Source organism: Spermophilus citellus, assembly GCF_964194105.1.
Source record: "Spermophilus citellus genome assembly, chromosome: 9".
In the NCBI taxonomy this organism is placed as follows: Eukaryota; Metazoa; Chordata; class Mammalia; order Rodentia; family Sciuridae; genus Spermophilus; species Spermophilus citellus.
Window position 1 is genome coordinate 21,073,185 of NC_138191.1, and position 24,774 is coordinate 21,097,958.

Sequence of the window (24,774 nt, forward strand, 5' to 3'; positions counted from 1 at the left end):
CAGTGACTGGGCTCTGCAGGGTCCTAATCCTCTGACCGCCATGGTGCACACATTTCTAGCACTGAGTGAGGCACCTCAAAGCCCCCCAGACAACCTGTTCCTGGGCCTCACTCCACAGTTCCTGAGAGTTCTGCTTTTTAAGTCTAGCCTCAATCCCACGGTTTAATTTTCAGTCCTTCGGGTCCTTGTTATACTTAATTGAAAAAGATACATTGTTTCTGGTGGGGTTGCACCAGATCAGGGAGGTGAGTCTGGCGGGAATAGGGCACCCTCTTGAAATGCCCCCCATTCCTATTCGCCAGAAACTTTCCCCTCCCGTTGCCATGGAGAGAGACGGCCGCTGTCTCCCGTCGCCATAGCAACGTGCGGGTACTGTGGACCGCAGGATTGCGGGGCTCAGAAAGTCTTCTTGCAGTTTGCATCGCTCCGCAATCTTGGGGTCTTCTATCTCCGAAGATGGGACTTGAGGCAAGTCTGACTAACTTCTCTTGTCAAGGTCCTCCCACTCACAGCCAGGTCATCTATTATGGGGTTATCTATTAGCTGCCACTTGTGTGGCATGTGGCTATTTACCCAGCGTTTCCACAAGCACTATCTTTATATCCCAGGGGGCCCATGAAACACTCATAATCATTATACCTTCTTTACGGGAGAAAAAAAATTGAGGCTCAGAGAGGACCAAGGTCACAACCGATACTGAATGCGGAGAGGGATTCGGGCTCTTTCCCTGGTCTTGCAACCCCCTCAAGGTGCGGGATAACGGGGCTGGAACCAGCCCGGACTCAGGCCAGTCCCTGAGTGTAGAGGGGGCGGCCAGGAGGCGCCAGACTTGCCAGCTGCCGCGGGATGCCACGTGAGGGGCGGGGACCCTGCGGGGAAGTGATTAAAAGCAGAACGGAGCCGCAGGGGGCCGCTGCGGGGAGGGTCTTCTTGGGGCCGCCTTGCCCCGCCCCAGTCCCGCAGCTGTGAGGGTTCGAGAGGCTGCTCTGCAGGCCTGGGTGTCCAGGGCATGAGCGGGGTGTGGGGGGCCGGAGGGCCTCGGTGCCAGGCGGCGCTCGCGGTCCTGGCCTCACTGTGCCGGGCCCGGCCGCCTCCTCTTGGGCTGGACGTAGAGACTTGTCGGAGCTTCGAACTGCAGCCCCCAGAGAGGAGTCCGAGCGCTGCCGACGCAGGTAACGGGAGACCCAGGACCCCCTACCTTCTTGGATTCTCATCTTGGCCGTCCCCATGCCCCAAACACTCGCCCCAATAGCCGGGAAGATGGAGCGAGAACTCCAGCCTGGGCTTCTGGATTCGCAACCAGCCTCACACCGTCCCCTGGCCCATCTCCTGCAGGGCAAGGAGAGATCTGAAGGGAATCGGGAGAGACAGAACCCCCTGCCCCTCTCGAGTGACTATTGTGGGGGCCCGGCGGAAAGCTCCACGGAGACGACACCCTCGGGGCCTCAGTTTCCCTCGCGTTTCTGGGCTCGCCCTACAGGCTATCTGCCGGGGGAGGGGTTAGTGGATCCAACAGGAGCCGAGGGACGTACTGGCTACTGAAAAAGCTTGTCCCCTTTGGAAGTGTCCAGGTGCTAGAGTTCATCAGTTGATCTGACCGTCCGTTGTTCTCTCAGTAAACGCCGAGCCCCCTGGGTTAGGGAGAAACTTGGGTCTGCGGCTGGCACGAGGTCTTTGTGTCCGGGTGTCTCTCGCGCTGCTAGTGGCTTTCTGCGTCTCCGATGGGGGGCGGGGGGCGGGGAGGCGGAGTGGGGGAGGCTGTCGCGGCGTCCTCCTCCCACACCCCCCTCGCCCCTATAACTCGCTCCCTCGGTCTCCCTCTGACTCACTCGGACTCCCGGCGGGTGCGCGACTGAGCCGGTGCCTCTCGCCGACTTTGCCAAGAGGGCGCCTCCTGCCCAAGCCTCGCGCACTCTGCGCCCGACGCAGCCCCAGGCGGCCGCCGAGTGCAGGCGGGAGCCCGAGTCGAGTCGAGCTCGCCGGAGCCGGTGAGTCCCGAGCCCGAGCCCCGCGGGGCCGGGGCCCGGAGTGCAGCTGCGACGTCTCGCAGGAGTCGCGACAGCGGGAATGGCTTGTCGCGCCCTGGCGGCAGGAGCCGCAGAAGGATCGGCGGTGTGACCAGGGGCTGGCCCTGGGTATTTACCTGCTGCACCAGTGCCCTGCGGTCACGCTTGCCGGCTGCAGTGGGGTTTCTTTGTCCCGTTGCGTGGAGAGTGCCGGTGGGAGGATGTACAGGGTCGCGTCCCCTCCGGAGGACCGGCTGGGAAGAATGCGGAGTGGGGGTGGGGAGATCCTGCAGGGACCAAGGCGCTGGGGTTCCTTGGGACTCCGCAGACTCCATCTCTCCTTGTCCCTCCACCCCCCACCTCATTGGCGCTGGGCCAAGGGATATGCGGGAGTCTCCCGGTGGCTCCACACCGCTGGCATGGGAGAGGAGGTTTAGGGGGTCGCTAGAAGTGGGCATTTAGTCTCCCACCCGCTTCTCCAGGGACAAGAGGCCAGGGTCGGAAGTGGAGGTTCCACAAGCATGTACAGGTGGGGTAAGCTCCCCAGGGATGCAGGCTCCAGAGCCCTAGTTTCATTTGAGGTTAAGGGTGGGAAATAGAGGAGTATTCCGCGTTAGAAATAGAGCTAAGGGGAGGCTTGTGTATGTGTGACTGGTCTATATCCAGCCTTTTGGTGATTTGGAGCTCACCTCTGACCTGTACGAGTTGTAGGGGTTCCTGTGCTAGCATGTTCTCTCTCTCTCTCTCTCTCTCTCTCTCTCTCTCTCTCTCTCTCTCTCTCAATAGTTAATCAATGGGTTGATTACTGCAGCAGAAGGGATGGAGATTAGACATGGAGAACTTCTAGAGGATGGTACAATGATTAAGGCTGGGCAGTTGGTTTTCCTTGGAAATTCTCAGAACAGATTAGGCTCCCCAAATATTATTAGATTCTGGTTCTCTGGTGTCATCTGCTTCTACACCACCCAACTCCCCATACCCACCAGATAGAGAATTTTCCTCAAGCCAGAGTCACTTCCTGTCTCCCCTTATTACCTAGCTCTCTTCTGTCTTTTCCTCCAATGACCCATCTCCAGCCTAGAGGGTGAGAACACACCTGTCGAATTCCCCCTGTCTGTTCAGGGCAGAAATCCTGGTGGTGGGGATGGGGGTTGTTGGGGTGTTTGTGTGTAGCACATCCAGGCAGTAGGGAGGCATTGGTGTTCTGTCCAGAGAAATGCCCTTTAGTCTGGAATGACAGGTGCCTGGACAGCCAGGTTGAGGGTGAGAGAAGCCTGAGGGGTAAGAGTCAGTCAGTCCAGATGAATCAGTATGCCTTCCCTGCAGGCTGATTCAAAAGGCAAGTTTGAGTTGTCAGCCCTGGGGAACTTGAACTTTGGTTGCTGAGTCACAAGCCCCAGGAAGCCCAAGAGCCAAGCTTGGAGACTGAAAGGGATAGAAGAAGTAGAGAGGAGACCCTGGGTCATAGCACAAGAAAGAAAGTGGTTGAGAGTAGCTTTGGGACCTTAAGAATTTAGGTGAGCACAGTGTCTGGGGAGATGGTGTAGACTTCAGGACCAGAGCTCCAGGTGTCTCACCTCCCAGCCTACTCCCTACATCTCACCGCCACTGCCTGAGTCCAGAATCTCCAGTCAGAGAAATGCTGGATCTTGTCATTTGCAGTTTTATGAAAAATGCAAGCGGGTAGAGCATGCCCAGCTCCTTTTATCATTTAACGCTTTCCCCTGCCTTCCTCCTGTTCTGAGTCTCTAACTCATGGGATTTCTAGTAACACTCTTGAGATACAGACTCCACTATCATTTACTGAGACCCTCCCAATGTGCCAGAATCAATGCTAGGAATTGCGTGGAAAATCTCAGTTAATTAGACACTGACTTGGAAACACCCATGCCCCAACTGTTTGAGCTAAAAGCAAATGCCCTTCTTTTTAAAAACTCTCAAGGCATAGGGACTGCTTTCTCCCTTAATACACCCACCCAAGTTAGGGTTAGGGTTACGGTTAGGGTGACAAGCAGTTCTTCACCTTTCCTGTATCATGTGCCTTGCAGAAATGAATGATCTCTTCCCTTAGGCCAAGTTGCAGAGGGTTAGGTGTGGGGAGTGTGAGTTCTGGGCTCAAGGTAGTAAGCAGAGATATTCTAGAAAATGCAGGGACTCAATGGGAGACCCAAGCTGCCTCTCCCCTCCCAGACTGACAGCCAGCTTACCCTTGGCCTTGAGCTGCATGTGATGTTTATTCACTTTGCTAATGACTCTGGAGATGGTCTGTGATTTAGCCACCTGGCTTTGAAGTTGGTTTTTTGCAACACAGAGAATGTTTTCCCTGTGTGTGATGGCAAATTAAGTGTACAACATTTCATTAAAACAGAGTCCTGTTTCTACAATTGAATAATCAGCTACTCCTTCACTCTTCTTGCTGAAAGGAAAGAATCCTGCAAATTTTGCCATTTTTGAAGAAGGGAACAATGCCCGATCCTGAAGCACCCATGGGATGATGTTCTAACTTCGGTGTATTTTTAAGCTTTAGTTTTCTTCAAGTGAGGTCTAATATCTAGCACTTATAGTCCTAGATGGTTCTCTTCTCCCTCTGAACGTGGCAACTACAAGTGGGGAAGACAGTTTCAGTGTGCATCATCCCTTCAAGCTCTGTACAAAAGCTGCATGTTTTTCTAATTGTTCCAACTTTACTCTGTCTTTTACCATCCACAGAGTCAGGGGTAAAACATATGGCTGCAAATAATTAGGACTGGCATTGAGGCATTAGGATCAGGCCAGCTTTCTTTAGGGTCTGTGTAGAGTTGTCTGAAGTTGGGGAGAGCATGGTAAGAGAAAGTCTGGACTGAGCTAAGTAGCATCTCTGTCAGTCCTGCTGAGAAGAAGGTCCTGTAAGGACTGAGCCACCAGGATCTTCAGTCAGAGGAACCTGTGACAGCAGAAGTGAGCAGGGCATCCTGATCTGGGTGCTCTAGATAGAATGACACTTTATCTCTCCCTTTTCTTTTGGAGTGCTAAACTCTTTTTCCTGCTCCCCAAGGACCCACACAGAGCTTTCCTTTCACTAGTTGCAGATACAAACAGAGAAGAGGACAGACAGAAAAGAATCTCTCTGGCTTTCTCTCTGCCCCTCCCCTCCATTGCTCCAGCCTAGATCTTGGATTCAGAGAGGCTACATGTCCTGATGGGTCAGGCAGAAAGGTACAGTTACCATCTGCCAAAATGCTAATACTAATGATTGCTAAGTTAGTGTCAATGCTCTGTTAGCTATGACACATTAGTCTCCAATACATTTCTGAGTTCCTTAATGATGGTGGAAGTGGGCTTGGTGTGGCTGTAATTAGCTTGGCATTGTCTTCCCTCTTCACAGGTTTACCAGGAACATTAATTCCTTCTCTGTTTGGATTCTGCTAATTATCCCCATAGGTAGTCGGTCTTGGATCTCTAAAGAAGGGAAGGACACAGTGGCCCTCTACTCCCCATTCCCCTAACCCTGCATTTTAATTAAATCCAGTTCTCCTAATGAATTTACAAGCCACAACAGAGCTTATCATTAATGTACATGTCAGAGTCTCAGCACAGAATAGCCTCTGTTCTCCCAACAGACACACACACACACACACACACACACACACACACTCAGGCATATGTCTGTATGGTACTTTTCAGGGGCCACTGGTTACTTGTCTGGTGGCTGGATATTTACTGCAGGATATTTACTTTCCAGGGAAGAAGAAAGCTGGAGGGGGGGGGCAGTCATAATCCAAGTCTGCAGGACTCTGCCCAAGTTCAAGGTTCAGGCCTAAGACTAGAGGATGCCCCCGCCCCTCACCATCTTCTATTGATCACAACTTAGAAATGCTTCCCCTCTCTGTCCACAATTTGATCCTATAGTTCTTCAGTTGCACTTCCAGTGCCCTGAGATGCCTGATTCAAGAGCCTGGATCTTGGCATCAGAAAATCCTAGATTCAAATCCCACCTCTCCTTCTTAATGCAGTGTACCCTGAACAAGTTACTTAGCTAACATCTCTATCCTTAGTTTATTTATCTTTAAAAGGTGAACACCAATTTCTCTGGGAAGCTGTAAAGATTAAATGAGATAATGTAAAGGGCACAGTGTTTACTGTGTAGACATAAATAGCCTATAAAATCATTAATATTAATGGATCTATCTTCCCAGCCTAAACTGTTCCTTTAGACTGTTGGGCCTCTGTGTTACTTGCTTTCTGGTCCCTGGGCTGTGCTTTGCCCATGGCTCCATCTGTGTCTGAAGGACAGCTAGGCTAAGGCAGCTTCTGCTCTGCAGGGTCTGAGCACTTACATTCCTGAGGGTCCACCAGCAGCTCCAGGCACTGGGGAAAGCAGGAAAATGGTCCTTTCTTCTTGATTCCTCCCCCCAGTTTATCTTTTCAATTATGATCTGTTAGCAAGAATGCCTGTGACTGTTACAAAAAGGATTTTCCTGACATGGGAGCCCATTAGAAAAATTGGAACAATAGCAAGCGATAAGAACTGGCTGAGGAATCTGAGCACTATGGTCGGAGAGCAGGGGAGGGGGCCCAGGGCTCTGTCTCTGGAGAAAGGATTGTCAGAGGGGTGAGAAGCAAGATCTGGGCTGCTAATTAATAGCATAGCATTTTCTGGAAGAGGAGGGAGGCCATGGGCCATCACCCTGGCACCCAGTCTCATTGATGGTAATAGGCAGGTCTTAACATGATGGCCTTCAGGGGGATCTTAACTTCAGGAAAGTAGAGGGTCCTGGGGTCCCTCAGATGCTTTGCCATCTCATCTGGTATCTCCCTTCTGTTCCTCAAAGGCCTCCCTTTGGGTCTGTTCTGTACACAGTAAACTATTGTCCTACACACACACACACACACACACACACACACACACATCCCCCACAAACCCACAAATCACAAAGAATAACAGCAACTTGCATTTTGGGGGGTATTCATCATATACCAGTATCTGTGCTCAAAGTCTTACCTTATGTGATATTCCCAGTGATCCTGTGAGATAGGAGTCATTAGATCCCCCACTAAGTAAGATAGGAAACCAAAGTTTGGAGAGGTTAAAGGATTAGTTCAGGGTCACACAATTAGAAAGTAATGTGAATAAAATGTGCTCTGTGGTCATTCTGGCATGAGTGCCCATCTGAGATGTCTACCCTGCTTCCTAGCACCTGTGAAGTCCAGTCCCCCAGCCAGCGTTCAAAGCCATGTGCTCCTGTACAATGCCATGTCATTGAGGTGTGTCTCCAAAGCCGAATCCCATAGCTTTTTTCTCTTCCATAGGCAACTCTGTTTCCCCAAACCAGAAGCCCAAGGGCTACTGGAACAGGAATGGACTTCTTTTCCTTAATTTCCAGAAAAACTGCCAGGTGTGGTGGTGCATGCTTGTAATCCCAGCAGCTCAGGAGGCTGAGGCAGGAGGATCGTGAGTTCAAAGCCAATCATAACAACTTATTGAGGCCCCAGGCTACTCAGTGAGACCCTGTCTCTAAATAAAGCATAAAAGGAACTAGGGATGTGGCTCAGTGGTTAAGTGCCCATGGGTTCAATTCCTGGTATAAAAAAAATTTTTTTTTTCCAGGAAACTTGGCAAGAACATAGGATGTTCTTGATTGTACATTTTTCTTTCACGATTTTATTCTTTGGAACTCTTTGGAACTCTTGTTCACCAGCTGGGTGGTAACGGTAACAAGGGGGAAAGTAACAAGCAAACAGATATTAATAGAAACTTGGAAATGTGTGATCTTTGACATGGTCTGTGCTGTGTCTCAAAGCACAGAGGGTCCTGGAAATGTAGGAAATAGTTATATTGTTTCTGCTGGCAAGATTATTCTTGGTTTGTAATGATAAGGTTAAAGCTATCTATATTATCGTTCATGGTTTGCAGGTGTTCTGCCCACTAAACAAATCTCAGAACTAAGGGATGTTCAAAACTAGGCAATTCTAATTAAAAAATAGCCTAACGTTTATTCTACTACTTGCTACCTTCTTAAGCGCTGACCTCAGCACTTTTGATACACTTTTGACCCCATTTAAATTTCACAAGGACCCTATGAGGTAAATAATGTAGTAGTTCCGTTTAATGGATGAGAAAACTGAGGCTGAGAAAGGTTACACAGTTTGTCAAACAGTTTAAAATGGAGATGGACTTTCAATGAGCCCTGTCTTCTGAGCTTCATGAGCTAGGCTTCTTTCTCTTTAAGCAGAAGGAGAGAGTAAGAAGAAGAGTCAGAGGAAGAAAACAGACACTTGGAAAGTACTTTCTGTTTTGCTGTGCTGTGTTGAGCACTTTCTCTGTCACTGGAGACTTACCTCTTGGCCAGGGGCTACTCCAGGTATACACAGGAAGATCACAGGGTCAGAACTCGGAGAGGGGCCAGAGGTGCCCTCAGAATTCCATCTGCCTCCCAGGGCTGAAGTTCAAACAAACTGTGAGTGGGAAAGGGGTTTTGAAGGCCATTTGTCACCTGTAATTTCCTAGGGAGGCGACACGTACTGATGTGTTGGCCCCAAAAGTCCAAGGTAGGAAGGTATACAACTTAGGTCATCTGGGCCTGGGCCTAGTCCTTAGGCCACCGAAGGAGCTTGCATCCCTTCCCAACTTCAGTGTACCTTTCCCCAGATGCTATGGTTTGGATCTGGGATGTCCCCCAAAGGCATTTGTTGGAAGGTTGTTTCCCAGAGTGGCACTATTGGGAGGTGGAGGAAGCATGAAAAGGTGGAGGTCTTCAGATTATTGTGTGTGTGCCCTTGAAGAAGAAAGCAAGACCCCAGCACCTCCCTCTCCCTTTCTCTGTTTCACTTCCTGGCCTTGAGGAAAGCAGTTTTGTTCTGCCACATGTTCCCACCATGATGTGTCACAATAGGATCAACTGACACAGATTAAAACCTCTAAAACTGTGAGCTAAAATAAACCTTTTCTCTTTATAAGTTGATTATCTCAGGTGTGTGTTATAGTGACGCAAATCTGACTAACACACCAGGGGATGAAGGCTGGTTGAGTTCAAGGCCGCATGGGGTGATTTTTTAAAGGGGTTAAATCCTCTATAATCATCTCCTCCCCCTGGCCTGATTCCGCTCTTTTTGTCATGTTCACTATCTTGCATACCCCATATGGATGAATCCTCTCTGTTTGGAAGCCAATTTTCCTTGCATTGCCTGCCTGTGAGATGTCAAAAGCCCAGGCTCTCCTGGAAGAAGATCCTCCAGGCATAGGATGGGCCTCCTGGCCTTATATAACCAGTATCGAGTGCTGGGTGCTGATTCCCAATAATCCATATCTTCTGCCTCTGTGATTAGGGAGTCACGGCTCCAAGGGAACAACAGCTGGGGGTCACGTGGAGAAGCAATCAAAATAGCAACCACACTGAGAAAAAACTGATTCCCCGGGCCCCTCCCCTCCCCCACCTCTCTTTTCATTTATGAATTCAGTTTTTTTTTTTTTTTTTTGTCAGCCTGAACATTTAAATGCACTCTATACTCTCTGGATTCCCCCTCATTCCCCCCTTCTCATTAAAATTCTAATTATTACCAGAGCAAGCAAAATGTATGATCAAAGGAAAGCAAGGCCCTAGAAATACCTTTTGTTTTAAGGTGACTCATATTGCAGAGGATGCATCCAGAACAGCTGTTAACAGAATAGATTTGAAGGGTCTGGAGATGGCCCGACACACAGAATAAGGACACATATATCTGTAGTCATTTTCCTGATGATCCCGGGAGGATAAAGGCTTAGAAAAATAGTCCCCAAGCCATTTAGATCATGAATGCATAACAAAAAAATATTGAGTTAGTACCTCCAATAGATGCTTACTTGTCCCCAGGTTATATACGTGTTCTATAGCAGTGAAATTGAAGAGCCAGACTGGCTGGGTTATGGCCCAGTTCTACCCCTTACGGGCTGCATGACCTGGGCAATCTATATAACTCTCTGTGTCTGTTTCTATATCTACAAAATCAGGATCATATTGTACCCTATTTCATTGGAAAGGATTGAGTGAACAAGTATATCAAAAGCATTTTGAACCTTGGACGTAGTCATGTTGAATAAATTGACTAAACCCAATAATAAAATGCTGTTATTACTATCAATCTGCATATAAATTTTTGATTTCTTATATGAGATGATAAATATACATTAAAATGATCTCTTTTCCTGTGGCCCCAAGGCATGTGCTCACCACACTAGAGACCTTTAACCTAGTCGTTAACTTAGAATCAATCAATTTTTCTGGTCCCTGGCAGTCTCTAGAGGAAGGATGAGCCCCATCTCTTGGCCAGGGGAAGGCCCTGTTGTCTCTGTGCAGGGTCTGGGCAGGAGACAGAGGTGGTGGTATGTGGCTAGGAACTTGAAGAAGATTCTCTGCTATTATTCCCTCTTCATGGAGGTACCTGGTAGTGGATCTAGGAAAGTTAGCTGCAACAGGGAGTTGAAAGGCAATGCTGGCTCCCCAGAGAGTGTGGCTGAAGTTCTCACCTCCTTCTCAGATCCCTTTGGATGTGAGACAGCTTTCCTTGAACCTGTATTCAGGGAAAGTACCCAGCCTCCCTCCAGGAAGGACTGGGCATCTTTGTACCCCAAGCCTAGCTCAGAACCTGGCACATGCCAAATGCTCCGTAAATGTTGGTTAAACTTAATTTAAATGAGATAATCACACCCTTTAAAAAGAGAGAGAGAGATAATTGCACCCTTTTATATGCCATTCATTCACTCGCTCACTCTCATGTGCCAGTTCCTATGCTAGTTCATGAGTCAAGTCAATGTGAAAAGAACAAGATCACAATAGCCTCCAGGAGCCTGTGGTTTCACCAGGGACAAACAGACCAGGACAGTGCAGAGAGTGCCAGGCTGGGCAGTGGGCATCTGGACCCTGGTCTGAGTTCTGCATCTAACCAACCTGTAACTGCAGGCAAATCTCTGCTCAGGGACACTGCTCCCATCTGTAAAGGTACAGCCTGGCCTCAGTACCTGTGGAGTCATTCCTCACCATCAGTCCTAAGATTATTAAGGCACTGAAGCAGACTAATCCAGCGACTGCAACCCCACCAGCCTGCCGCGGGGAACAGGGAGTGCCAGGTTGAGCTGGCAGGGAGCTCAAAGGAGTCGCCAGTTCCCACTTTGCAGAACCTAAGTCCAGCTACCAAGTCATCAGCTTCTTCCAGAAAAGCCAGAAATCTAGGGCAATGATGTATGTAATTTGGTGACTTTTCAGTCATAATGCAAGCCAAACAAAACTCTTCTGCTGACTTGTCCACAGTGACCGTTTTTACTCGATGACCATTTGGCCCACAAGCAAGCCATTGGTTCAGAGCCTTCTAACTTTACTCAGAGCAAGAAGAGGCCTGAGGTTCAGAGCTTCATTCCCAGGTTTGGGGAGGGAAGTGGATGAGGTCTGCTGAGTGATTTCTCACAAAGGCAGGCACCCCGCTACAGCTCTGCTGAGATAATGGGCATCTCTTGGTTCAGGAGTGGGCTGGGCATGGGGCAGTGAGTGTCCACCCCCAAATCAACCACTGTGCCTAAAAATACCAGCTTTGCAGCAAAGCTCTCAAAGAGCCATAGAAATGGAGGAGGAGGGCTATCAGAATCATTTGTATTTTGAGGTTAGCTTTGACCTACTGTATAGATCAGATTCTAAGTCAACACGAGTATTCATGGGGTCCTCCTGCATGCAGGGCTGTGGGAAGAAGCAGCCAGTCTCTGCCTTCAAGGAGATGAGGCTCAACCCCATTTCCCTGAAGTCAACACAATGAGCTCCAGCCTTGGGCCCAATGGGGGTGGGACAAAGAAGAGGGGAGGGTGAGTTAACTAGCCTACACCCCCACCCCACAGGGCTTCACAGCCAGTTGGGGAGGAGATCTGTATACCAAAAATCACTGTTAAAAGTCTGCCCGTAGTAACATCTCTAATAGAAATTCCAACGGCATCTAAACATGCATGCTTCACGAATTTGCACATTTGCTTAGACTGCCATTTAAATCACTTTGCCTTCCTGGTGCACATGTCAGTAGGCAGTAGGAGAGGCAGCCAGGTGCTCCCCAAACTGGTGGAGGGTGGGGGGTGGGGATAACCCTGGAGAAACCAGACGGAGGTGAACATAAGGCTGCAGATATTTCACAAAATGGACCATCGGGAGTCAACCCTAAGACCGTCTCTCCCTCAGACTTGGGAGCTTTTCTCATGACCATTCTTTTCTCTTCTTCCGTCTTCGTCCCTTCTGTGTGCCGCACCCCCCCCCCCCAACACTGTCACCTGCTCTCCTGTCTGTCTCTGTCCCTCCCTGCCCGGCTCGTGCCGAGGGCAGGCACCTCTGTCAGCCTCCTCGCCTTGGTAGTTATTGTGTGTGGCGTGGCCCTGGTGGCAGTTTTTCTCTTTCTCTTTTGGAAGCTGTGCTGGATGCCCTGGAGGAACAAGGAGGCCTCCAGTCCCTCTGCTGCTAACCCTCCTTTGGAGGCCCTCCAGAGTCCCAGCTCCAGAGGCAACATGGCGGACAAGCTGAAGGACCCCAGCACCCTGGGCTTCCTGGAGGCCGCCGTGAAGATCAGCCACACGTCTCCAGATATCCCGGCGGAGGTACAAATGTCAGTTAAGGAGCACATCATGCGTCACACCCGGCTGCAGCGACAGACCACAGAGCCAGCATCATCCACCAGGTGAAGGGGCCACCCCTCCTTTTCTAACCCTCACATGGCCAACTTCCTTTTTTTGATGCATTAATGAGATTCCAGCCTGTGAAGATCAGAGACCAGGAATAATAGCATGTGTCCTTTGACTAAAGAATAAATCAAAGGGCGTGGTCCATGCAAGGAAGATGTGGGCCGCAGGAAAGGTGTCACTAAAGGGGAAATGTTAAGGTGGAGTGCTGTGGATGTGGTGTGCACTTGGGATAGGTGTGGATGTGGGGAGAATAAGAGTGGAGTAGCAGGGTGTTGGGAGTTTGAAGAGAAGGAAAAACTTTAGGCAGGGGGGAAGAGAATATGCAAAGGTCCAGAGGCATGAACATTCATGGTGTGTGAAGACATGTCAGAGAAACCCCATAGCTACAGTCCACAGTGCATGGGAGTAAAAGCAAGAGCCAACATTTTGAGAATGAAGATTCTTTTAAAACCCTCCAGAGCTCCTTGCATGACAGCAATTGTACACAAGACATCCTTTAATTCAAAACAATACTGACAACAGACAGTGATTAAAAACCTACTCTAAATTCAGAAAACACTTTTAAAAGATGTGGTGCATACATGTACAAGAAATTGTATTTACACAAATTTAGTGCTCTGGTGGATTCCTGAGCCCCTGCAATGTCTCTCCAGGCTCCCAGGGACCAACCAAAAGAAAAGGGAGTCTGGTCTTCAGACTGGAAGGGCAGGAATGAAAGTGCTAGCAATCACAGGGACAGAGTTTGTCATATGGCCTCAGGCAAGTTGGCTGCCTTCCCTAAACCTCACTTTCCCCAACTGTTTGTTGTGAGGTGTCCATTAAAGAATCCATATGATATTAATGAGAGCTAATACATATATTGATTATTACACCTGGCTCTGTCCTGAGCATTTTATATGTTAATCTATTTCACCCTTACAGCAATCCTAAATGATTGCTACTTTTATTATCCTTATTTTTATAATACAGAGAGGTTAAATAACTTGCCCAAAGTCACATAGCTAGAAAAGTAGCAGAGCCAAAATTAACCGATGCAATCTGCCTGTACTTTTAACCCCTCTACTGCCTGCTCTATGGTAAATCATAAATGGTGTTGCTGGTGATGAGGATCATGAGGATGATGAGGAGGAGAGGTCCTAAGGCTGGGTCATGGCTTCATGGAGGAACCACAGTTACGCCAAGTTAGGAGAGAAACCTAGAAAGCAGATGACAGAAAAGCAGGGAGAAATGATTACGATAACAATGGCTAACGCTCATTGAACTTGCTGTACACCAGGCTCCATTCCAACTGCTTTACATACATTAAGACACGAAATGCTCGCAGCCAACCTTGTGCACAGAGTGTGTGCAGAGGGGAAGTGGGATCGGCAAGAGGGAGGAAAGGTGAGCCACAGGGGTAGGATGGGCCAGGGCCAACACAGTTGGGTCTGTCAGAATCCCCTCCTCCTGAGCCCTGACACACTCTTCTGCCCCCTCCACCAGGCACACGTCCTTCAAGCGCCACCTGCCACGGCAGATGCACGTCTCCAGCGTAGACTATGGCAATGAGCTGCCACCCGCGGCAGAACAGCCCACCAGCATCGGCCGCATCAAGCCTGAGCTCTACAAGCAGAAGTCAGTGGACGGCGATGAAGCCAAGTCCGAGGCCGCAAAGAGCTGTGGGAAGATCAACTTTAGCCTACGCTACGACTACGAGAGTGAGACCCTGATTGTGCGCATCCTGAAGGCCTTTGACCTCCCTGCCAAGGACTTTTGTGGAAGCTCTGACCCTTATGTCAAGATCTACCTCCTGCCTGACCGTAAATGCAAGCTGCAGACACGGGTGCACCGCAAGACCCTGAACCCCACCTTTGATGAGAACTTCCACTTCCCTGTCCCCTATGAGGAGCTGGCTGACCGCAAGCTGCATCTCAGTGTCTTTGACTTTGACCGCTTTTCCCGCCATGACATGATTGGGGAGGTCATCCTGGACAACCTCTTTGAGGCCTCCGACCTGTCCCGGGAAACCTCCATCTGGAAGGACATCCAGTATGCCACCAGTGTGAGTAGAGCACTGTTCCTTGGCTATTGTGGATTCACAGCTCTGGGTTGGGTGGGGTGGGGGATAGAAGAGCTACCATGAGGTGGGAAGGGAGAGGAGTTTTTATCTTTTGATTCCGATTGTGTGTTCTGAGATGGTTCCGTCTACTTACTAAGCCTCAGGTTTTCCATCTAGAAAACTGTACATGTCTCCTTGATCAAAGGTAAGAATTGGGCCAGTCCTGTGGACTGAATCACCCAGCAACATCTACTGAGGCTACTGATGTATATTAGAAACTGGGAACAGGCAATCAAGAACAAGTTGTTATCAGTCAGGATGAGCCAGGTTATACAGCGGCAACAAACAATCCCAGGATTTTGTGATTTAAGACGACCAGGGTTTATTTCTCATTCATATTACATGTACTTTGCAGTTTGGCTGGGGGCCCTACCCAGTTTACTCAGGAACCCAAGCCAACCCAGGCTCCATCTCAATGTGTGTTCCCACAGTTAAACATCAGGAGGAAGAGGATATGGCAAATCATGCATTATTCCTTAAGACTTCCATGCAGCTGTGGCATATGTCATTAGCCAAAGCAAGACTTAGAACCCCCTCCCCTTTTTTTTCCACTTTAAACTGTATTGGGGATTGAACCCAGGGGTGCTGTACCTCTGACCTACATCTCTAGTCCTTTTCTTATCTTTCTTTTTTTTTTAAATTTGACACCTGATCTCACTAAGTTGCTCAGGGTCTCTATAAATTGCCTGGGCTGCCCTTGAACTTGCAATCCTCCTGCCTCAATCTCCTGAGTCACTGGGATTACAGGCATGTGCCACAGTACCAACCTCATATGGCAACTCTTACTATAAAAATGGTAGGAGCAAAGCAATCGTACCATCTATCTAACGAACAACACTAATGACTACACACAGCAGTCCCTTGTCTTCAGCATTATCCTCTCAGGGTGGTCTGGGATATGGGGCAGTTGGCTAATCCACATGTTAGAGTAGACACTGGGCTGTTCACAATCAACTGGAACTGACCAGGGAAGGTCTCAAAAAGTTGAGGTTCAAGTTGGTTTTTAAAAGCACAGAGGACAAACTTGGCACAGAGAACTAGAGAAGGCATACCCTGAGCCCCTACTAGGTGTGGATGGCATATTTTAGTCCCCTGAGCTGATAAGGCTGTGTACCACGTCCTGAGAGTGTAGCTAATACATGCCCCCTGGAGCCCACCTGGGTGGCTGAGAGCAGGTGCATGTTTGCCAAGCTCCCATGGCTTCTATGTAATGTCTTGAGTTCTGCCTGGTTGAGGGTCTCCCTGGATGAGCCATATTTGAGTTAGAGGGCTGACTGTACTCTGTCTGCAGATCCTGCCTTTGGACAGTCCTTACTCGATATCTTTGTTGAATTTGTAAGGAGGAAGGCTGGGAAAATCAGTCCCTGCTGTCATTGATCAAGGGCACAAATCTTGATTGGTTCTGAGAGATAGGGTGGGGGACTCCACTTCTGCCCCAGGAAGGATGTCTGGGGACATTCTCATAGCCAGGGCTGACTTTGACCAGTCCAACCGAATGTCGCTGTGCATCTCCCACGTAAGCTTTACTGAAATGATATCCCACACAAGGAGCCAGACGGACGGGTCGGAAGATGGGGCTGGCTGAACGGCGGCTGTGCGCCTGCCCAGGCCCAGGAGCAACATAAATCACTTTGAAGTCTACATCTGGTGCCGCTCCTCCCTCGTGTCTCCTAAGGTGGCAGCTTCATTATGGTGACTGGACAGGTGAAGAGTAACTCGATTTTCCCACACTGAGGCCATGTCCAGGGCTGTGAGGTTCAGGGGCTGCAGAGCTGTCTCTGCTCAACCTTCCAAGGAGCCTCCTCTGTCCCCTGCTGGAGTCCCCACCTTCTTATTCCCTGCTCCAGACAGGAGTAGCAACTTCGTCCTGGAGTAGGCAGTCCATGCTCAAGCACGGACCTAACTTCCTGCATTCTGGAACCTTGTCACTGTCCCAAACCCACTTCCCCAGCCCAGCTTCAGAAAAAGACAGATCGCCTAAAGGGCACTGGACATATCTTCACCACCTCATCCTCCCAAGCCAGTGTCATTAGAGACCTCCTCCTGAGACCATCTGAGGTCCTGAGGAGGTGAAGGAGGGGCTGTGATAGAAGGCAGCCTCTTTGACCCGCGGGAATTTAATTACAGACAGGTAACGTGCGTTGGGTAGCTGGCAGAGCAAACCAGCAGATACTGTGTATTGTGTATGGTTCCAAGAGCCCCAGGAGTAAAGACAGCCTGGGGAGTTCTCCCAGGTGAGGGAATTATAATCGGTAGAGAAAGATGAGTATAAATAACCTGATAGGCCAAGAAGAAAGGGATGCATTCCAGTCAGGAGCTGAGTCCAGGCCAAGCCATTTGCAGAGCTGCAGAGCCGGGGACCAGGCTCACACGCCTATCTTGCTTGCAGTCTGTCTGAGCTGGAGATTCCTCCTGAGGTGAGTCCCTTGGGCCCTCCCACCTGCAGCCCCACCAGCATTGTCCTTAGGAATAGGCTCAAACTCTGGCAGGCGAGGACTCCAGCAGAGTTGGGGAAAAGGATACTAATACACTGGTACTTTTACCTGCTTTGTGGTGCAGAGTGTGAAAATTTAATTATTTTGGAACCAGGGAGACCCAAGTCACAGTCACTAGGAATGATGTGAGCCCTAAGTATGTATGAAATCCTGTAGCCAGTGCTGTGGGGGACAGATGGATGCAACAGAAAGTGGGCTCCTATATCTCCTGTGGACCTGATTGTGTCCTTGGAGCTATACTTTGGACCTGAGCTCTGAATGGCAGCTCTTCTGCCTCAGTCAGCCTGGTCCTCAACATGCCCATCATTCCTGCCTCTTGCCTCTTGCTCACAAGGGCGCTGTTAGGCCAACCTATCCCCCACCTGTGTCCAGCCCAAACCATTCCACCTTTTAAAGTCTCTCTGTAGCCTCCTGCACTCACCACCTCTCTTATGTATCCTCTGTGTCCCAAGGATATACCCCCATCATACTCTGTCTTAGAGACCTGAGTCCCTGTGGAGGATTCAGGCATGGCTCTGTCCTATGGGGGCTCTCTCTTGTATGTTCTCTGAGCCTAAGAACTCAGCACACTCTTGTTGAATGACTGATGACTCATTTAGTTCAGTTAAAATGCTGTCCAAGAAGAGGATCAGGAAGAAGCAGCTGGACTCACCCTGGGGAAGCTTCCTGGAGGAGTGGCTCAGTAGTATTTTGCAAATGGGTAGAGCAAGGCTTGGTGGGGAGGGAACCTGCCTGTGCATCTCTTTAGAGGCACGGGATTGCCCGGGGTGGCAAAGAGACTAGCTAGGTAGAGACTAACCAAAGATCAGGTAATCTGGACCAACACAGAGGACCCACAAGCTGTCCAGGAGAGGCACTGTGAAAATTAGGCCTCAGGAGGCTGCTCTGTGGTTCATGAGTGCCACAAGAGCCAGCTTCAGCCTGGCACGTGGATCCAGGCAGGTCGCTGCCCTAGTACTGGCATTGGTATGAAGTTGCATTGGTCTTGTTTCTGTCAGCCACTGAACATTTTTGAGTGTCAAGGCTAGGGACGGGGAAGTAACCATGTGAGGAGACGTCTAGCTCTTTGTTAATTGCAGATCTGAAGCCACAAGAGAGGAACCCTGGCCTCCTCACCTTCAGGCTGTTCTGGAGGGAAGCCCAGGCAGCCTAGCACTTAATTAATATACAGCACCCGCCAGCGGGTGAAAAGCAGGCAAGCAGGTCTGCTGGTGCGATCGGATTGGAGGCCTGTGGTCTTCCACTGAATCAAGATGCTCATCTTAAGAAGGAAATAAGTGAATCCGTGGCGCTCGTTCCAGCCCTGCACAGGGTTGCCCTGAAGCTGCCGCACTCTCTCCTGCCTGGTGGTGTGACCTGGACATTTCCAGAAAGGTGCCATGTCTCTTCAACCAGAGCCTTGACTGGCTAACATCACCCTGCTCTTCCCCTCCCCCACCACTTCTGCCCCCATCTCATTATTTCTATATAAAGCTGCAGATTTATCATTATAATAGAGCTGTCGTCACTGGGATTTGCTAACATCTCTGTAATCTTGTAGTTATTGCTACAGAGGCCTCAGACCCTAATGCACACAACTATTCCTGTCGCCATTCCTGCGCCTTCACTGCGGCGGGAGGTGAAGGCTGTAATTGGTGCCATAAATATGTGTTGTGCTTGGTGGTGCTAATGGACTCGGCCAGCTTCCTGCCTTGCCATGCCCCCCACCCCAGGTTAGAAGGTGCATGAGTGCGTGCACATGTATATGTGTGTGTGTGTGTGTGTGTTTGTGTAGGGTAGGGGTTGGTAGGCGTGGCAAAGCGCTCTGTATACTTCCTGAGAGTCTAGACTCAGGGTCTGTAGGGAGGAAGAGAAGCCTTGGGTGGTGAAATAGCTTCTGGTCTGGGAATGAGCAGAACAGTGCAGAAAGAGCCCAGTCTTTGGTGCCAGACACATCTGCCCTGCATTCTAGCTTTTATGTTGTCTATGTTTGAGACCCCGGGACATTATCTGAACTGTGCCTCAGTTTCAGCATCAATGAAATGGAGATGATAATGGTATCGAGCCCAGTGGTATTATAGGGGGTATATAAAATGTAATGTACAATCCACCTGGGGTGACCAGGAGGCCGGCTTAGCCCTCTTCTCCTAATGCTTTCCTGCTGGCTCAGCCTGTGGGTCCCTTCTCTACCACTCTCAGGCCTGACTTTCCATGTCAGTTCAGACCACCTGGTTGTTAGATAGTATCTCAGTAGTCACCCCTTATGCAAAGGGGTACATTTGGAGATCTCCAATGGATGCCTGAAACCTTGGAGAGTACGCAACACTATATATACTATGTTTTTCCCCCCTGTAAATATATATACCTATGAGAAAGTTAAATTTAAAAATTAGGCACAGGACTCTTAATAACAATGATAAAATAGAACAATAACAATATACTGTGATAAAATCAACAGCATCAGTACTCTTGGGCTTGTGGCCATTATTAAGTAAAATAGGGTTTACTTAGACACTAGCACTGTAGTACCACACCAGTCTATCTGATAACCAAGATAGCTACTAAGTCACTCAACGGGTGGATAGTGTATAAAGTGTGGATACGCTGGAGTTGGACAGCAAGATATCACCAGGCTACTCTAACTGGCATGCAACTTGAAACTTATGAATTGTTCATTTCTGGAATTTTCCATTTAATATTTCTGGACTGTGGTTAACTGTGAGTAGCTGAAACCACAGAAAGGGAAACCACAGATAAAGGAGGACTACTGTGTTCTTGTTTTATTTCTTGTCTTAGCTTAGGACCTGCATTCTCTATGTGACCTTAGAAAAGTGATTTCCTCTCTCGGGGCTGCAGTTCCCTCCCTATTAAACTATCTCCCAAGTTCTGAGATTCTTACCTTCCCTCAGCTTGTCCCACTGAAAAGTTCTTGATAGGTCAGTGGGCAGAATTTCTAGCCATACCCTCCCCCCTCCCTTCAGTGTTGGTGAATCAGTCCTCTCCTGGAGCCCTTGAGGAATGTCCTCCAGAAGTGTCCGCCCATAAAGGAGTCCCCACCGACAAACTTGCTTTCTTTTCCCCTGAGGCAGTCCTACACTGGAGCTCAGTCCCCTCCCACCTGCCTCCTTTTGGATCCCCCATGTGCCAGGAATATGTGGGTCATTACTTACTAAGCTCCTACTAGGTGCCAAGAGCATGCTCTGTATCAGGTTTCATCCTCACCAAACCCTTATGATGGTCCTTTATATGTAAATATGGAAATGAAGGTTCAAGGTTAAGTGACATAGCCAGTATCATCAGAGAGCTGTAGAGACAAAATTTGGACCCAGGTCTTCAACAGAGCTTTGCATGGCCAGAGGGCAGCATGGTTACTTTGCTCTTGGGACAGAAAATAGATACTGAAATTGTGCAGTTCATCAAGGGGTTCAGAAGAACGTCTTGGGTTTTCCTTGTGGCTGGTTAGCTTCCCTCATTTGTCTCAAAATTGGGTCATTTTAGGGACCTGCAATTGTGCTGACACTGGTATTCCTTTACCTTTTCCCCAGCATTCTTCCTTTGTGCATCTTGGGTTTAACATTCAATCCTCTCTCTTGACAAACATTTATTGAATGCCAACTATGTACTGGTCAGTTGCATCATTGAACACTTGTCGGATACAGAATGGTGGGCCAGGCTATGAAAAGAACAGAAAAGAAAGAGCCCCATCGCAGAAGGCCCAGGCTAACAGGAACTGTATAATACGCTCAGTGACCTCTGGGCCCCTCAGACATGGAGTACACGCTTTCAGGCAGAAGGATTCCAAGTGCTTATAACACAGTTACGCGAGCGACTATCCTCCATACCCTGTGCAGAGTGTTTAGAAGAAATGGAGGAAAGAAACAGTCAGATGAGATTGGTCTGGAAAACTTTCTAGAGAAGGAAAGTGTTTGGGCAGGATTTAATGGCAGTGAAGGCGAGAGAGAGGGGGGGGGGGAGAGAAAGAAAGAGAAACATGGTGAACAGAGATAGGGAAATATGTCTCTCTATTTTCTTTGGTTTAGGAGAAGGATCTAGAGAGCACCCCTATCACATAAGATTGGATTTCTTTTCATTGTGTAGAAACTGCTTGCCAGGTAGTCACTGTGTACCAGGCACGGGGCTGGGAACAGAGTGTCTTCAACTTCAGTCCTGTCTTCACAGCCTCACAGTCTGACGGAGAAGGTGGGAAAGTGGCTCCGTTGTCCAGGGGACATCATGCTAAAGGGAGGGAGACCTCCTGGAAAAAAATTGCCCTTTCACCTTTTTCCTCTTTTCACACCCACATAAGTCAAGTGAGATCCAGGAGTGGCCATGAAAGAGTTTTCAAGTGGAGACGAAGAACCGGCTAATTGATGCACTGAGACTCACTGAATCACCCTGGGATGAGGCCTCCCAGATGCTGTCAATGACCAGCTGATGCTGTGCCTTTAGAGAGCCCAGTTCAGACCTCAGGCTCCCAGGTCTTTCCTGACCAGGGAGGAAGCAGGAGGGAAGCATGATGTCTTCCATGCACCCTCAAAGAACACCCTCAGGTCCTAGAGGGTGTTTGAAGGGACACAATACGTAGTCCTTGCTCTCAAGAAGCTTCCACTTGAACAGAATTTTCAGAGCAAGCAAAAATATAATCAAAGAAACACAATTATTTAAATCACATTAGAAAGAATAAGGGGAGATAGAGGTGACTACTAAAGCTGGGAGAGGGAGTGAGTGGGTTGGGGCATACAGATGGCAGGCGGAGAATTCAGGAACAAGAGCTGAGCTCGGAGGAACACCCACGGTCAGAAAGAGGGAGGAAGAGGGGCGGCCATCATAGAGTATCAAGCCGAAGGAAGTCCAAGAGGAAAGGGAACTGAGGGAGTTAAGGAAGTGACAATCCAGAACTACTCATTCGACAATGAGCTCTCTGAGCATCTTCTAGGTACCGAGCACAGCCCAGGCACTGGGGACGTGGCAGTAAGCAAGGCCCTTGCTCAAATGGAGCTTCTGCCATTTGAGCCATTTGAGCAGACCTGAAAGATGGGGAGTAGAGAGCCATCAGAGGTCCAGGCAGAGAGAAAGACAAATGCAAAGACCCAGAGGTGGGAGAGCACTTGGATGTTCAAAGATCAGTCAGGGGACCTGCATGGCTGAAGCCAAAAAGGGTGGAGGAGGAGAGAGAGTAACAGATGAAGTGAGAAGGGAAAGGGAGCAGGAGAGTTTGTAAGGCTCTGAAGAGCCAAAACTTTAAAAAGCTCTCTCGAGCTGGCAAGTGAGGAATGAATTCACAGGCAGGAACTCAGCTGGGAGCGACTGGAATAGAGATGCTGGTAGAGGTATGAGGTGCGGCGGATTTCTGGAATATATTTTGAAAGTAGAATCAGGAGGATTTGCTGACAGATTGAAGATAGGGCCTAAGGTACAGGGAAAGAGAAAAAGAATCAAGATTTTTAGCCTGAGCAGCTCAAGATGGAATGGATGTTCATTGGGTTAGAAACTTGAACTGGGTGCAGTGGTGCATGCCTGTAATCCCTGCAGCTGGGGAGGCTGAGGCAGGAGGATTGCAAGTTCAAAGCCAGCTTCAGCAACTTTGTGAGGCCCTAAGAAACTCTGTGAGATCCTGTCTCTAAATAAAATATTTTAAAAAAGGGCTGGGGATGTGCCTCAGTGGTTAAGAGCCCCTGAGTACAATCCTTCATACCAAAAGAAAAGAAAAGAAAATCCTAGAGAACCCATTTGGGGAGGAAGATCAGGAGCTCGGATTTGGACATGCTATATTTCAGCTACCTTTTGGACATCAAGGTGGAGATGTTAAGCAGGAAGCTGGATGTAGAGTCTAGAGTCTGGAGGGGGCAGCCTTTTGAGACAGACAGAAAGGTCTAGGAAGGTTGACTTCGCAGTGTGCCAAAGGGGACATTTCTAAGAATGGGCTATTCCCCGGGGAGAAGGTTGGGACAGGGACAGTGGGCACCCCGAGCACAATCACAGCCACTCAGGCCAAGGTATCCCATTCCATGCGGATTTGGTAGCAAGACCTCAGTATCCCTAGAATTCTACCTTAAATTCCCAAGTGCCTGGACTCCCATGAAGGACCATACCAGAATTGAAGCAAAGAGAGAGTTTTCCAAAAGAGGCCTGCAGGAGAAATCAGGGTCAATGGAAGCCCCAGGAGGTGCCCAGGGAGCAAAGCTGCCTGGGCGGCCAACCCTGAGCTGTGGAGACTGCTCTCCAGGGCCCAGCCCTGTACCCAGAGCATACTGAATAATGCATGCAGATGGTCAGCTCTGCCCAGCTCTGCTCTTTGAGCAACCCAGCAAGACCTGGCGGAGGCCCTCCAGACCCAGCCCCTAGCTCCCCACCACCATCAAAATCAGAAGAAGCCTCCCTGTCATGGATGGGACTCCAACTCCCCCTTGTTTACTTGCTGCTCAGCGGGAGCTGATGGCTGCCGATTGCCTTAGCTGGATGCTCATTTACCCCCCTACTCCCTTGGGCCTGGCCTCATTATCCTCATTATTCTCTGAATTGCTTTTCTTTCCTCCAGCACCCCTCTCTCTCCCCACCATGTATTCCTTCCACCCCTGGCAACTCAGAGCTCAGGTCCTGGAAAAGTGTCTCATTGCATCCAGCCCCAGTTCCTAAAGCCAACTGGACCTTGACTTTTCTGGGACTGCCCAAGGGACCAAGAAACCCTTTTCTAGAAAAGGGTTTCTGAAAATCCAGAAAGGGAAAGAGAAGAGATGTGGGGGCAGGGCTCCATCATATGAGCAGCCTTCACCAGGGTCCCCCTGCCATGGTGGGTGGGTTCAGAAGATGGGCCACAACTCCAAGAGCAGAGTGCCCACCACAGGCAAGGGTTTCCACGTCCCTGAGCTCTTCCTCCTGCAGAGCCGTGGATGTGCACCCACGCACCCACACCTCCTCACTTGGGCCATTTGGGACAGTAACCATCCTTGGGCACATAGGGTTAAATGTTTCCCATGTGGGGTTGGAAAACAAGGCTAATTGATCCAGACAGGGCTCTGACCTGGCCTGAAGCAGAGTGGCTCGATAACCACTCCACTGGCCGTAGGTATTCTTATTTAAGTCGTTTCTAAACTTGGCCTTTCTCAGTAGGTCCTTCCCTTCGGCTTCAGAGGAAGTGGCCGCACAACAGCCAGGGGCTCAGAACAGTGGAGACAGCTCCACTCTGCCTTGATGAGTCCCTGAGCATTCAGACAGCTCCACTGCCTGAGGGAGCTCGCTGGCTCGGGGCTGAACGTGGCTCCCACTGACAACTGGGCCCCAGCACTGGCTCCCCTCCCCCTCCCCTCACAGCTGGCCACAGCGGAGCTGGCAGGGCAAGTGTACTCTGCCCTGCCCCCAGCCCAGTGTGCCCTCTTTCTTTCTCCTGCTGAAAGATAGATATTTCTCTATGGCGTAAATATCTCATCTGAGAATGAATGAAATCATTAAGGCAACAAGCTCATGCATCAACGAGAATGTATGCTCCAGCCTGGGTGCGCTTTCTGTGTTTCCCCCGTCTCGCAGCCAAGAGCA

General features: G+C 49.5%; 1 protein-coding gene across 2 annotated transcripts in view; it reads left to right on the top strand.

The window, feature by feature from the left end:
- Window positions 1-1,009: 1,009 nt before the first annotated feature.
- The window catches only part of SYT6 (synaptotagmin 6), a gene marked incomplete at its 5' end in the record, with an annotated part of 60,867 nt that continues 37,102 nt past the window's right edge, over window positions 1,010-24,774 (top strand). Inside the window, 3 exons of one of the 2 annotated variants that reach the window (XM_081305499.1) lie at window positions 1,010-1,172; window positions 12,317-12,665; window positions 14,152-14,710. In XM_081305499.1, the coding sequence (XP_081161625.1) occupies window positions 1,010-1,172; window positions 12,317-12,665; window positions 14,152-14,710 (1,071 nt within the window). Of the gene's footprint in view, window positions 1,173-12,316; window positions 12,666-14,151; window positions 14,711-24,774 lie in introns of those variants that run through there. The other variant, XM_081305500.1, reaches the window with a different exon arrangement.